This window comes from Parasteatoda tepidariorum, chromosome 5 (assembly GCF_982258835.1).
Source record: "Parasteatoda tepidariorum strain Cologne lab strain chromosome 5, Ptep-v5.0, whole genome shotgun sequence".
NCBI classification, from domain to species: domain Eukaryota; kingdom Metazoa; phylum Arthropoda; class Arachnida; order Araneae; family Theridiidae; genus Parasteatoda; species Parasteatoda tepidariorum.
In genome coordinates this window covers 48,337,788-48,351,752 of record NC_141759.1, presented here as the reverse complement: position 1 = coordinate 48,351,752, position 13,965 = coordinate 48,337,788, and the positions used below count along the sequence as shown (strand labels likewise).

Genomic DNA, 13,965 nt, shown 5'->3' with positions numbered 1-13,965 from the left:
AGAAGTGGCCAGATGGCTAAATGTGAGTCCATCTGTGGTTCATAGACTTTGGAGGCAATTTCAAACCACAGATTCGGCATCTAGGAGGTTCAGTCAAGGACGGCCAACTGTTACGACCAGTGCCGATGACCGATATTTGACATTAAGTGCACGCAGGAATAGAACCGCTACTCCGACACATCTTAGATCCTCTCTTGCTGCAGCCACCGGAAGGTTGGTGTCAACGTCAACTGTGCGCAGAAGGCTCCACGAAGGTGGTCTGTATGCGAGACGACCAGCCATTTGCGTGCCGCTCACATCACGCCATAGGAGAGACCGTTTGCAGTGGGCCCGACAACATGTCCACTGGACGTCAGATCAATGGAGGCCTGTTCTCTTTACGGATGAGTCCAGGTTTAGTCTAGAAAGTGACAGTAGACGTTATTTGATATGGAGAGAACCTGGGACCCGTTATCATCCATCAAACATCCGTGAAAGAGATGCATACGGAAGAGGCAGTGTCTGTGTTTGGGGAGGCATATCCTTAGGAGGGCGCACATACCTCCATGTCTTTCCAAGGGGAACCGTGAATGCTCAGGTTTATCGAGACAACATCCTTGATGCTTATGTGCGCCCATATGCCGGGGCAATTGGTGATTGCTTCCTGTTACAGGACGATAATGCAAGACCACACAGAGCTCGCATTGTTGATGATTATCTTCAACAGGAAACAATTACTCGCATGGAGTGGCCAGCTCGATCCCCGGACTTGAATCCTATCGAGCACGTTTGGGATGCTCTAGGGAGGCGTGTATCTGCCATCAATCCGCCCCCTCAGACCCTTGCCACGCTTGCAACTGCTTTACAAGAGCAATGGCTCTCACTTCCTATTGAACTGATAGACCGCATAATTGAAAGCATCACACATCGCTGTTTGTGCTGTATTGCTTCTAGAGGCAATCATATTCCATATTAAAGGTACTTTTTCTATTGCAAACCGATACTTCCAATTTGTTTATTTTATACACGTGCTAATTTCTATACTACTATTAATGTCTGATAATTTCTTTTTATGTTGTTTAATACCTTACTATGTGTTGTATATTGTGGGTAAGTTTCATAAAATTCCATGTGTAATTTCTTGAGTTATCGCGATTTTTGTGAATTTTCCTTAATTTATGATAACCAGTGTATATAGGTAGTACAATGTGACAAACAACGCACGTAAATGTAGAAAATGGCAAAAAAATGGAGTAAAAAAGTTCTAAGACCTACAACTTTCTATCAAATAGTGATGTCGAGACGGGACGCAGTGAAAATGACATAATAACAGTCAAATAACAGATTTCTGTCGTCGTCCGCTAGTTAGCGGCAATAGTCTGGTCCCTGGGCGACGTATCCCGTTTTGTCCGACTATCCCGTTTTATCCAACTCTCCCCTACTGTATAAAGTATGTTACGATTTAATATTTAAAAATTAATAATTATATAATTACAGATCGGAATTCGAAGCCTTTATTAGTTATCTATCATCAATATTTAATATTCACTTAACATGATATAAGTTATGATGAAATAACTATATTACCAGTTTTTATCTTTTTAATAATACAACGGATGCGGGAACAATGGTGTTAAATTTAATTTCCGTCTTTAAAAGTTTGTTAAGCAAGCATCAAGTTTTTTTTTTTTTCTTTCTTTCTTTTTTTTTTTTCTTTAAAATTTTGTTTGATTTAAGTGACAATAGAAACCCTTTTTTTTAAATCCGTTTCAAATATTTTTTTATTTATTAAGAAGCTATTAAGACGATTGTTATTTTTGATATAACTGTAAAACAAATAAAAGGTCAAAAAGTAAAAATTGAAAAAAAAAAAGTTTTTTATAAATCTACCGAGTAGATAGATTGATCTTCAAAAGCTGTTAAGACCGAAACACTTCTAAAGAAAAGAAAAGCATGTTATTTTAAGGATTCGATATACTTAGACCCGGTTTGACTTCTTATTGGAAAACAAACATTTTAGTACCGGTGTTTTGATATTACCATCGAAATTGAATCGGCGCGTGTTCCAAAGCGATTTGACGAGTTTTTTTTGGCTGGTTCCGGACTTTTTTTCCTCGAGTCACGCAGAGCTGTAAGCTTGTCCGTGGATATTGTAGAGGATTTATAGCACAAACACGATTTTCCAATGCGTGAGATGTTTAAAAGATGCCAGCAAAGCGTTGTAACGGTTGATTGTGTTGTTATTAAAGAGTCGTGGAAAATTGCATTTTTGGTCATAAATGCGTTTTGAGTGTTTTTTTTCTGCTTTAGTACACTATTCTTTCAAAATGATTGAGTATGATGATATTGACGCAATGTCTTAAGATAAACAAATGGTAGATAGCATGTTTTCTCATACAACTGAAGATTAAATTTCAAGGCTTTTCATGAATTTAAATTCATTTAAAACATTTAATTAAATAAACAGCGCTTAAGGGAGGCTAGGGAAGTGTGACTCGCCAATTTTGAAATAAACTAGTGGGATGTATGCCTTATGAGGAATAATTTTAAGGGGCAACATTCGTTTCGGAATGAATTCGTATGCCCATAGAAGGTCCTATGAGAGATAAAAAATAATTCAATATATAGAAAAATCAGTATCTTATTACTTCAATGCAGACTATTAGTTATTATAATTATCTCATACTCCAATTAATTTCGTGGTACTTTTACGTACTATATAACGCATATTTATTGTAAAAATTGATTTCGAAAATTTTATATATTTGTAGTTTTTCAGGAAAACCTGTTAGGTTAATTTTAAAAAAAATTGGCATCAAATTTTTAAATTTTTTTTTCAAACAATTTTCTTTGAGCTTGGCTTTTGAGATCAATTACGACAATAAATATGCGTTATATAGCAGGTGAAAGTACCACAAAATTAATTGGAGTATGAGATAATTACAATAACTAATAGTCTGCATTGAAGTAATAAAATACCGATTTTTCTATATATTGAATTATTTTTTTAATCTCTCATAGGACCTTCTATGGTCCGAAACGAATGTTGTCCCCTAAAATTATTCCTCATAAGGCATACATCCCACTAGTTTATTTCAAAATTGGTGAGTCGCACTTCCCTAGTCTCCCTTTAGTGAAAAATAAGCCGTATGGGGCGGTTGACCGTATAAAGCTAAGCACTGGTGAGGATTCACTGGAAGTAAATCAAATTTATTACTTCAAATTTATTTTTACGTCTAAGTTTAAAAAAGTGGGTCCTCCAATATTATTATACTTGTAGTGCTTCAATATAACGCGTTCCTTCAATTTAACTTTCAACGAAGCAACTAACAAAAGAACTCGAAAGACTCCACAAGCAAGCTATGATGCTATTCAAAAAATAATAATCACTGATATTTAACAAAAATATAGCTATGCTATCCTATGATGCTATCCAAAAAATAATAATAACTGATATTTAACAAAAATATAGCTATGCTATCCTATGATGCTATTCAAAAAATAATAATCACTGATATTTAACAAAAATATAGCCATGCTATCTTATGATGCTATCCAAAAAATAATAATAACTGATATTTAACAAAAATATAGCTATGCTATCCTATGATGCTATTCAAAAAATAATAATCACTGATATTTAACAAAAATATAGCCATGCTATCTTATGATGCTATCCAAAAAATAATAATCACTGATATTTAACAAAAATATAGCTAAATAAGGGATAACACTCAAAACATGGCAAACCTTACGTTTTATTTATGTAGTGATATTAACTTTCTCAATTAATTTTTTTACCACTAACGACCTTTTAAAATTCATAAATTACCGAAAACTCTTGGGAATGATAAAATTACGTGCAAATTTAAACGGACATCGCAATATTCAAATGTCCTAGGATATCAAGCCTGTTTACACATCGCCTCGTCAACATAGCATAAGCGGAGGGATACACCGTAAGTTTTTTTAAATTTCTTCCGGTATTAGGAGGCTTTTTATTGTTTACAGTCAGTCCACCATTCATACTTAAAAGTTTCTTTTTTTGTTTCATAGAAGGAAAGTATAGTGCAACTGTCAGGAGAACTCCTCCAGACACTCGTCTCGCGTCGTGGCGGGTACTATGGTTACGAGGAAAAGACACTTCGAATAGAGGTGCGGGGTGAATAGTTTTGTCTTAATCTTGACATAGGTAGTCGTGAATAAACCAATCGTCACTTTCTTTCCTCCATTTCACCCCCATTAGAAATGTGCTCTCGCTTGTTACCATAGTAGCAGACAGCCCCAGACTTTCAGTCTGAAGGAGTTCTCCTCAAAGCCGCACTATAGGATAGCTCGTCTTGTGTCGAGAGCCAAGAACACAATGTCCCTCGTCATGTGACGTGGGAATAAAGTAGATTTAAAAACAGATTTGGGATAAGAAAAGATACAGTTGTGTAAAAAAATAGAAGAGAATAATTAATAGTAAAAAAAAATTAAATTAAACTGCTGATGCCAAGGGCCTTGAGGTGGCACAAGTTAGCATTTTAATTTTTTTTCCGGTTATTCTGTTTTTCTTGTTTCAAAATTTTATCATCATACGAAGAGAGTAATGTTTTTGGGTGCATGTAACAGGTAGTATAATTGGTTCAAATAAAATAGAAGAGTATTAAATTATTTATCACGATTAGTTACTTCCTTAGTTACTAATAGTAGAAAAAGATAACTCAAGAAAACCTGTATAATTTTCTCCAAATATTAGTTACAGCTTTATATGCATCGACAACAAATGTATCGTATTTTACTTTTATAAAATAAATCCCAAACAATTTCCTAATAAATTTCGTTGGAAGCTTATTATGATGCCGGGCCGTATTAACAGAGTTACCAACATAAAAACAAAATAAATTTTTTCTCTTTCTTTTCAATAAGGAACAAGCAATTGTGTGTTTTTTTAAAAAAGAATATAGTAAAGGTTTTTTAAAGTCTTTTCCAATTCATCACTTCTTTTATTATAAAACATTCCTTTTTTTTATATAAAAAACAAAATTTTGAGACATGTTCAATCTTCTGTTCAGCTCTATTACTATAAAAAAAAAAAGATCTAAACACAACTTTCTTTACGCTTTCTTCCTTTTAAGAATTATATCCATCCGTCTTTATCAACTTTTTTAGTATATGTTTTTGAAAAAAATCTAAAAAACTTTCAAATTGCGTTTCAGTGAACTTTAAAAACGATAAAAAACAATTACGTTTAGAAAAAAATGAAATATATATGTGAGGAATTTTTTTTACATGTTTTAAATTGATTTTCATTGAACATTTAAACAATAAAAAAATTACTTTAAAAAAATAAGGTAGTGTTAATTGGTGAACTTCCTTTTATTAACCACAGAAATAAAAAGGCCCAAATAAAAACTAATACTAGAATTTTCTTTAATCTTTTAATTCTGAATAAAGCTTAAATTTGCGTGTTTACGAAAATCGACATAACTTGAATCTCATTTAAGAAAATGGACATAGCTCAAAATAGGTATTTAAGGAAATGGACACAATTTAAAAGCCATATTTAAAAAAAATGGATCCAGTTCATAATGCGCAATTAAGGAAATATATATAGTCCAAAATGAGAATTTAAAAAAATGAACCCAGTTTAAAAATCGTATTAAGGAAAGTTATGTATTTAAAAAATACACATTTAAGGAAATATACACGCCCAGTTAAGATTAATTTTCATTAAATGCTTTTTATTGGATCACGCATCTATTCCTTCGCTTACGTACTTTTTTTTCATGATCAGTTGATTATTTTTAAAATCTGAGTAGGTGATCATTTTGTTACAAATAACGCATAAATAAATGTCCTTACGTAAAATTATTATAATCTAAATGTCCTTTGTATTTGTTACTGGCAAAGTATGAAACGTCGGCATTATATATAATGCCTGACGTTTTTAGGCAAAGTATGAAATATGAGAAGTATTAAATACTTTCCCTAGGCATTCTATATAATGCCGGAGGCTATTTAGGCAAAGTATGAAACAAACGTCCTGATGAGGTTATTATGTAAATGATGTGCATGTTACTGTGAATGACCGAAATCGGTGGTTGTTGACTTTCACCGGTGAATGTTGACAAGCACATAGTCGCTTTGGTGAACGTCCGAAATATTTATTACATCCGATTTGATATTAATATATTTTTGGACACAATTACATTTATTCGATATTTTAATACTTACTGACGATAGATTAGAAGAAACATCAGTGTAGGGTATAGCGGGCAAATGTATACCGGGTAGTGGCACTTAACTAGACCTAGTATATATTTCGGACATTTACCAAAGGTCTAGTTAAATGCCACTGTACGGTATACATTTGCCCGGTATATCCTACACTGATGTTTTTTTAAGGTTCAGTGCCACTGCCCGGTATACATTTGCCCGGTATACCCTACACTGATATTTTTTTTAAGGTCAAGTATCATTGCCTGGTATATATTTGCCCGATACTCCAAACACTGATGTTTCTTCTAATCTATCGTCAGTAAGTATTAAAATATCGAATAAATGTAATTTTGTCCATGAATAAATTAATATCAAATCGGATGTAATAAATATTTCGGACATTCACCAAAGCGACTATGTGCTTGTCAACATTCACCGGTGAAAGTCAACAACCACCGATTTCGGTCATTCACAGTAACATGCACATCATTTACATAATAACCTCATCAGGACGTTTATTTCATTCTTTGCCTAAATAGCATCCGGTATTATATAGAATGCCTAGGGAATGTGTGAAATATAATACATACTTTGACGGCTAGTTTTAGGCATTATATATAATGCCGGATTTCATACTTTTCCGGTAACATATTAACCAAATGGTCTTCTTTTAAGAAACATAGATTTTTAAGAAAAAGAAATAAAGATGAATGAGACGCCAAAATAGGGGTTGGTGGGTGGAGTGAGCAGCGGCAGGATCCTCTTTGTATCTTAAAACATGCAAACTATTTGTTTGGTTACAATTCTCAGATGTAAAAGATAGTTTAATATTTAGTATAAGTTTTAGAATTTTATTTCCCACCATATTAAGCTATTCCGCAGAATGTTGAGCATTTGGCTTCTGAATCGTACACACTTAAAATGATAGTGGAAGTTTTTTCATAGCATAGAGAGGAATGAAAATTTACATTTCCTTTAAAAATGCCGCTGTATAAGTATTCATAAAAGATATTATGTGTCTTAAAATATGTAAATTATTTTTTGTTTTTATTCGTAACTTAAGAACCAGTTTTTAAACGGTAAATATTTTAAAATTGTACGTATGTTAGAGTTTTAAGTTTGATTACAGTGGGGAAAATTTTTCTTGCCTTTATACAAGGGTTCGATCCTTCCTAATTCATGCGGGTTTGAGGATTTCAAATCTAAAGTTAGTTTTGATTGGAAAACTACAGAATTTTTTTCACAATGATATTTTCAGTCTAATTTATAATTTGTCTAAATGTACTAATTTATGAAAAACGTTATTGATTTATATACATATCTATGCATTCGTCTGCTTCTTCGAAAATAATATTTAATGCAAAAATATATGACTTTAACATATCGCATCATAAATTGAAATACATTATCGCCTTCTTCCTTCCGCTAAGTGACATAGCAGAAGCCTGGAGGCACTTAGTGTCAACTCACTTAGGAATTTTAGAAAAGTGCAGGCACTTAGTGAAATTTAGAAAAGTGCAGGCACTTAGTGAATTTTAGAAAATCCTGTTTAGGAATATATTATTAAATTGTATGAAAACTTAAGCATGTAGCGAGAAAGTGACTGCAGATTTGTAATCAGCGATGCTAATATATCTGTTCAAAATCTCATGTAACAGAAAATTTGGTCTTCCCCAGTGTTATTGGTTATATGCTCGATTATAGTTACGCTACTCTCATTATCATAAACCTTGATGGTTTAGCTTTAAAGGCACTGAACTGTCATGGTACAGGATTAGAGTTCGATAACAGTGTAGACTTGAAGCCCATCTAGTCTCAGATCGATGGGTATTAGCTTGCATTGAAGTCAGGGCAGCTTGTGCTATTGCTGACAACATTGACACAATCATGCCTTTGACCATGAAATTGTGGAGCCTTAATTAGAATCGTTAAATTTTGCTTAAATAGTTACCATTGTGGTAAAAAATGTTTAAAAAATGAAAAATCTTACCTCACATTCTCATGTCTGCTCATATATATTTTCTTGAACTGGCCCGTAACTACTGCTCCTAAGTCCTCCCGTATTTCGGCAGCAACGTGCTGTGGTAAAACCGATAGTAGAAGTCGTTCCTAAGGAACAAGAGTCAAAGATCAATAAGAATGGTAGTATTTATAAAATTAATTGCAGAAATCGTACCTAAAGAAGAAAAGTCAACAATCAATAAGAATGGTAGTATTTATAAAATTAATTGCAGAAATCGTTCCTAAAGAAGAAAAGTCAAAGATGAAATAGAATAGTAGAATTAGTAAACTAAATTGCTGAAGTTGGTCATAAGAACAAAAGTCAAAGATTAATAAGAATAGTAGCATTAATAAACTAAATTCTTCATGCGCTTAACAGGCAGATCGAATTTATTATAGCATTTGAAGGACAATCGCAATAAAAAAATCCGCTTTATTTTTGTGTATTTAAAGTTATATTTGCTTTGTTTATTTAGGAAAAATCTGCAGTTGAACAATAGATTTTAAAAAGTAAATAAAACCTTTAATAATGTATTAAAGTAGTAATGTATAAATCAGTCACATTTTACAAATGCGCCAAGCTAATGAACCCATTTTCGGATAAAGGTGCATAAAAGCACCATTTAAATAAATATTTTTTAACTAATTTTATTTTTCTGCTATTGTCAAGGGTTCTATTCACTTTCTGTTAAAAATGTTTTTCTCTAATTGTCTAATAATGTCTGTCTCTAATTTGAAATTCAACTTCTTGAAAATTTTTAATTATTCTATTTGAGATTAATCATATTTTTTTATGATGGATTAACGATGCAAATTCCTCTAAAAAAGCTATACTCTGTTGCAAGTTAAGAAAAAATTAACCCATATGCTTTTAGGAAAAGTGTGAAAAATTAGTCAACTATATTCAATATGCGTAGGGTTATTGCAATGACCCTTGCACGTTCATTTTAAAGATACTTAAAATAAATAAAGCTAATCAAATAATAGATGATGCATCCACTAACTAGGGGCCACACTAGTCTTCTTATTCTAGCAAGTCAAAAAACTTGTCAGGATGAGTAAAAAATATTAGAAATCTTTCTAATTGATCTGGTGTCTCTCACTTGTAAAGAAGGATTTTTCAGTTTGCCTGCATAAATATAATGATAAAATAGAAATAAAAAATATGTATTGAAATTGAAGAATAATCCTTTTCAGGTAAAATTTTGTGATAATTCAGGATGAGACAGATAAAAACCCAGATAATTTTAAAATGGCTAAATGTAATGGTTATGGTTAGAAATACTTAGAAACTGATGAACTTTTAAAAGCAAACGCTAGATACCACTAGGAAATTTTTTACAATTCTAGTTGCTTGTAACATTTTTGAGTTAACCCCTTAACGATCGGTTAATTTGTAAGAAAACGGACATAAAAGTGCCTATTTTTTGGCTTTAGTACTTGTATTACGTATCTGATTAGTGCTGATATCTAGTTTAAAATAAACTGTCTACATTTACCTTAAGAATATCCTTTTACTGTCATCTGGTGTGTAAAATGAGAAATAAAATGTTTTCCAGGCAAAAAAAAAATAATTAATTTTATTCTTATTGGCGCTTTACTATTAAACACTCCATCCCGTCAATATCACGGGAGCGAGAAATAGAGGGCGAAACCTCACCCCGTCATTTTCACGGGAGCGAGAAGGAAGGGGTTAAGAGATGCCTGACTAGTATCACTGAGTCGGAATGGGTTAATTGCTTATACATAGCGGTAACCGTAATCAACACAAATGAAATTCAAAATCAAATACAAAATGGTGAAGCATAAAATATACTACAACTTTAAATATGGTGGTAGAAGTTGGCAAGCATACTTGCCAACTTTTCCAAATTTTTCGGAAAATTTATTTTTGTATTTAATGTGGAAGCAAAATATTTGCATTTATGCTAGATTCTTGTTTTAATAAATTTTATTTAATATACTTTTAACAACAACTACATTTATATGGTTTCGACATACATAATAAGGACCAGCTAGTGTGCTTCAATGTATTTCTATGAGTTTTAAGTGATGGCTAAAGGTAAATTAATTATGCGCCTACAATATACATAATTTCATTAGTTTTTTTTACTACCTCTGGGAAAAAGATTTTTTGAAGTGCACAAATCTTGGCAGGAAGTACGTGTTCATAAACAGTGGTAGTTACGGAATTGTTTGTATTTCCAAACAAAAAGTAGAAATTGGATGTTATTCTTTATATGATTATTCTCTTCAGTTTTGCACCAGGTAAGGGATATGTAGTAAATAGCATTAGATTAATGAGGTCTTAGCATTTTTTTTTTGCTTGGTGTTTAAATCTCGTGTTAGGTGTAAACTCAGCCTCTTTGGGTTCTGGTATTTTATCAAAAATATTGCGATGGTTTGAGGAGAATTTCGACGTTACATTGTATACAATGTAACGTCGTCATATATTATCCATTATATTCAATCAAACATTTCTTTCCAAAACAGGCAAACACACGACTTGCCGAGGAATTATAAATAACTGATCCTTGCTCAGAACAGTTACAAAAATAATATTTTACCACAAAAAGGTGGTTTTATTTACAAGCTTTGAGGCGCCGGTGATACAAATAAAATAAAAACAAAAATTCGCAAGACTAGGATAAATACCTAGGATTCCAATAAAAAAAATATCGAATTTCCAAATAGTATTAGTAGGGCGGAATATTGCTTTCATAAACCACGCCTATTATCTAGATAATTCTGCGGATCATATTATTTGCTGCCTCTTCCGCATTAAATAAAACTATGAACAGATTGATGGCAAAGAAAAATGATGCTGTTTGGGCGGTTAAATGTAGGATGCTCTGATTCCGAACTTAACCATCCTAAATATCACATAACGAATATGTTATTTTCTCTGATATTTTCCAATAAGACACCTGCTGAAATCACATAAGAAGGCGTAGCAGGGCGTATCCTAGAGTTTACAGAAATAGCGCTTCGTTGGTAGGGCGTAGTCTGAGATGAATCTCCATGCAATCCACATTTGCCAAAATAAAAACGAGTGGAGTTGAGTCGTCCCTATCCTGCAGGTAATAAACGGCTATGAAAAATAGCGTTCCTAATCGAAAGAAAAAGCATCATTCTTATCAACAAAACTGAGATTTTTGGTTGAACAAGAGTATTTTGTTCGTCTAAAGGAAAAAAATTAAATCGATGTAACAAGTGCACAGAGATTCCAGCTACTTCAGGTTGTTGCGAATTATTATTTTCAGAAGTAGTGCGCTAAAACAAATTTTTAGAAACAAATACAATTTTTAAAAAATATTGTTATATATATATATATATATATATATATATATATATATATATATATATATATATATATATATATATATATATATATATATATATATATATATATATATATAGTAGAGCGCCGATTATCCGAACTGCTCGGGACCGAACATGGTTCGGATAATGAAAACTTCAGATAATTGGAAAGTTGTTTAAAATCTAATGTAAATGATTATTATTTATGCACTAACTTCCCTTCGCACCTTTTGTAGGCTTAGGACTGGCAATACTATCTAAAATAGCTCTGGCGTGTTTAAAAGTTTTTTTTTCAACTTTTAAATATTTTTAATTAATTTTTTTAAACTTTTTTTTTCATTTTGAATTATTTTTGTCATATTTCAGTTTTTTATAATTTTGTTGTCCATTACTGATTTTACCACATTTTTCAGTATTTTCCATTGCAAAAGAAATCCAGCAAAGATTTCGTTTAAAAGAAGATGCGTTTTTCTGTTGTTTTTTTGAGCAGCCATATATCTCTTATTCTTTTTAAATAAATCAACCGAACTGGATCAATATCATTTTGACGTTTTAGCCAATTCATTGCAAAATCTAATGAATTGCATCCCTCTGTATGAGAAGGTCCACTTTCTTGAACTTGATCACCTACTTCTTCCTCTTCGTCTGTGGAGTTCCGATTTTCCTTCAAAATTTCAGCAACAATTTCATCATTTTCATCCGAAAGATCTACTGGTTCAGAAACTTTGTTTTTTTGTTAAGAATTTTATTCCAAGATTTAAGATTCCAAGCACTGTAATCACTATTCATTAACCATAAGTGACAACTACCCATCCCCCAATTATAGAACTTCAGCACTTATCTATTCATAAACTTCTTCTGCATTCCAACCATTGTAGACTATCAAAATGAAGTTCGCATTCTTGGAAGATAATTTTCAGTTGTGAAGGGCTAAAGGGGTATGTAGGTTTAACTGTATCACAATACATGTATGCATGGCTACTATAAGAAAACTGCTAAAAAGGTTGTAAATTAAATATGGTCTTCAGATGAAGGGGATATTGTTTATTCTTCTTAATTTAGAAAAATTGTCAATAGGTTAAAAAGTATTCCAAACTTTAAAAAAAATAAATAAAAATAAAAAAATAATTCAGACATAGTTCGGATAATTGAACGTTCGGATAATCAGCGCTCTACATATATATATATACATATATATATATATATATATATATATATATATATATATATATATATATATATATATATATATATATATATATATATATATATATATATATATATATATTAAATTACTCGCATTTAGTGATGGGCAAAATTAGTTTAATTCTAATTTATTAAAATAGAAATACAATCCCTTTCAACTACTAGTAAATATATTTTCTAAAACAACGGAGAAACCGCAGTGGTTGAAGTCTCTGTTACGAAAGTCTGCTGTCACGATAAGTTTCCAAATAACCGTTAAAATGTCTTTTCGAGCTCTCAAAAATCGAGGCCCATTCTCAAGACTCGCCAGACGGGAAGAAGGAAACATAAGTGATTTTAAACGGACAACGTATAGTTGCTGACGAAAAAAGTTCATTTTTTTTAGAATTCAATTTTGGTTCATGCGTAATCTGAAAATGAATGAGAAGAAATATGGTTTCCACTAAAATAACAACGAAAAAGGAATAAAATAAACATTGTGAATGGTTATTAGAAAGCATATTTTTACTTGTTGATGTCGATGCGAAATTATGCTAAAATTTTCATAAATTAATGTCTTTTTCGTAATTCATTCATTTTATTATTATTAAAAAAAGCATAGTTTTGAAATTTCTTTCTTCAACCATTCCAATTAAATAATTTTTATACAAATTACGAAACATATTAAATACGTTACGGTACTTTTATTTACGTCACACTTGAGCAGCACAATAGGGTATTGGCGATGGTCAGGGAAAGATTCCTAAGGATGATCTGGAGATAATACACATACATTACATCCCGTTTTACAGGAAGGGCACATGCACACACCATCCATCTGCAGATAATAGTTTTGACCTGAATCAGAGTACAATCAATCTCCGATCCAGTATCCTCAGAGTATTGATTTGTTGTGGGAACTTGGAGGACTTTGTGACCTCGACAAATTTAGAGTGCACTAGTCACCATTTTGTACACACGGAGTCTTCGGCAGAAGTAATATTTTTAGTTTAGTTAATTTTTTAACTGAAAATACAAGTTATAAGTGGTTTATGTTCGGGTAAGATTTATGAATAGGCATATACACTTGTCTGTTTCTCTGAAAATGTCACTTAAGACAAAACATATGACCATAACTATTTAGGCCGTCATAAGCACTGCCAGTCATAAGCATATGCCAAACTTCCATCTGCTATAGAATTTCTGTAGCAACTACAAATGATTTTTGCTACAATGCCATTAAAGGTTTAACACTAATATTTAATTTTTGGTTTG

The 13,965-nt window shown here is 31.9% G+C and overlaps 1 protein-coding gene across 9 annotated transcripts in view; it reads right to left on the bottom strand.

Moving 5' to 3' along the window:
- The window catches only part of Ac3 (Adenylate cyclase 3), a 275,553-nt gene that overhangs the window by 96,281 nt on the left and 165,307 nt on the right, over positions 1-13,965 (bottom strand). For all 9 annotated transcript variants that reach the window (XM_043047153.3, XM_043047156.3, XM_043047157.3 and 6 more), the window contains one exon: positions 8,174-8,292. In XM_043047153.3, the coding sequence (XP_042903087.1) occupies positions 8,174-8,292 (119 nt within the window). The remainder of the gene's footprint in view (positions 1-8,173; positions 8,293-13,965) is intronic.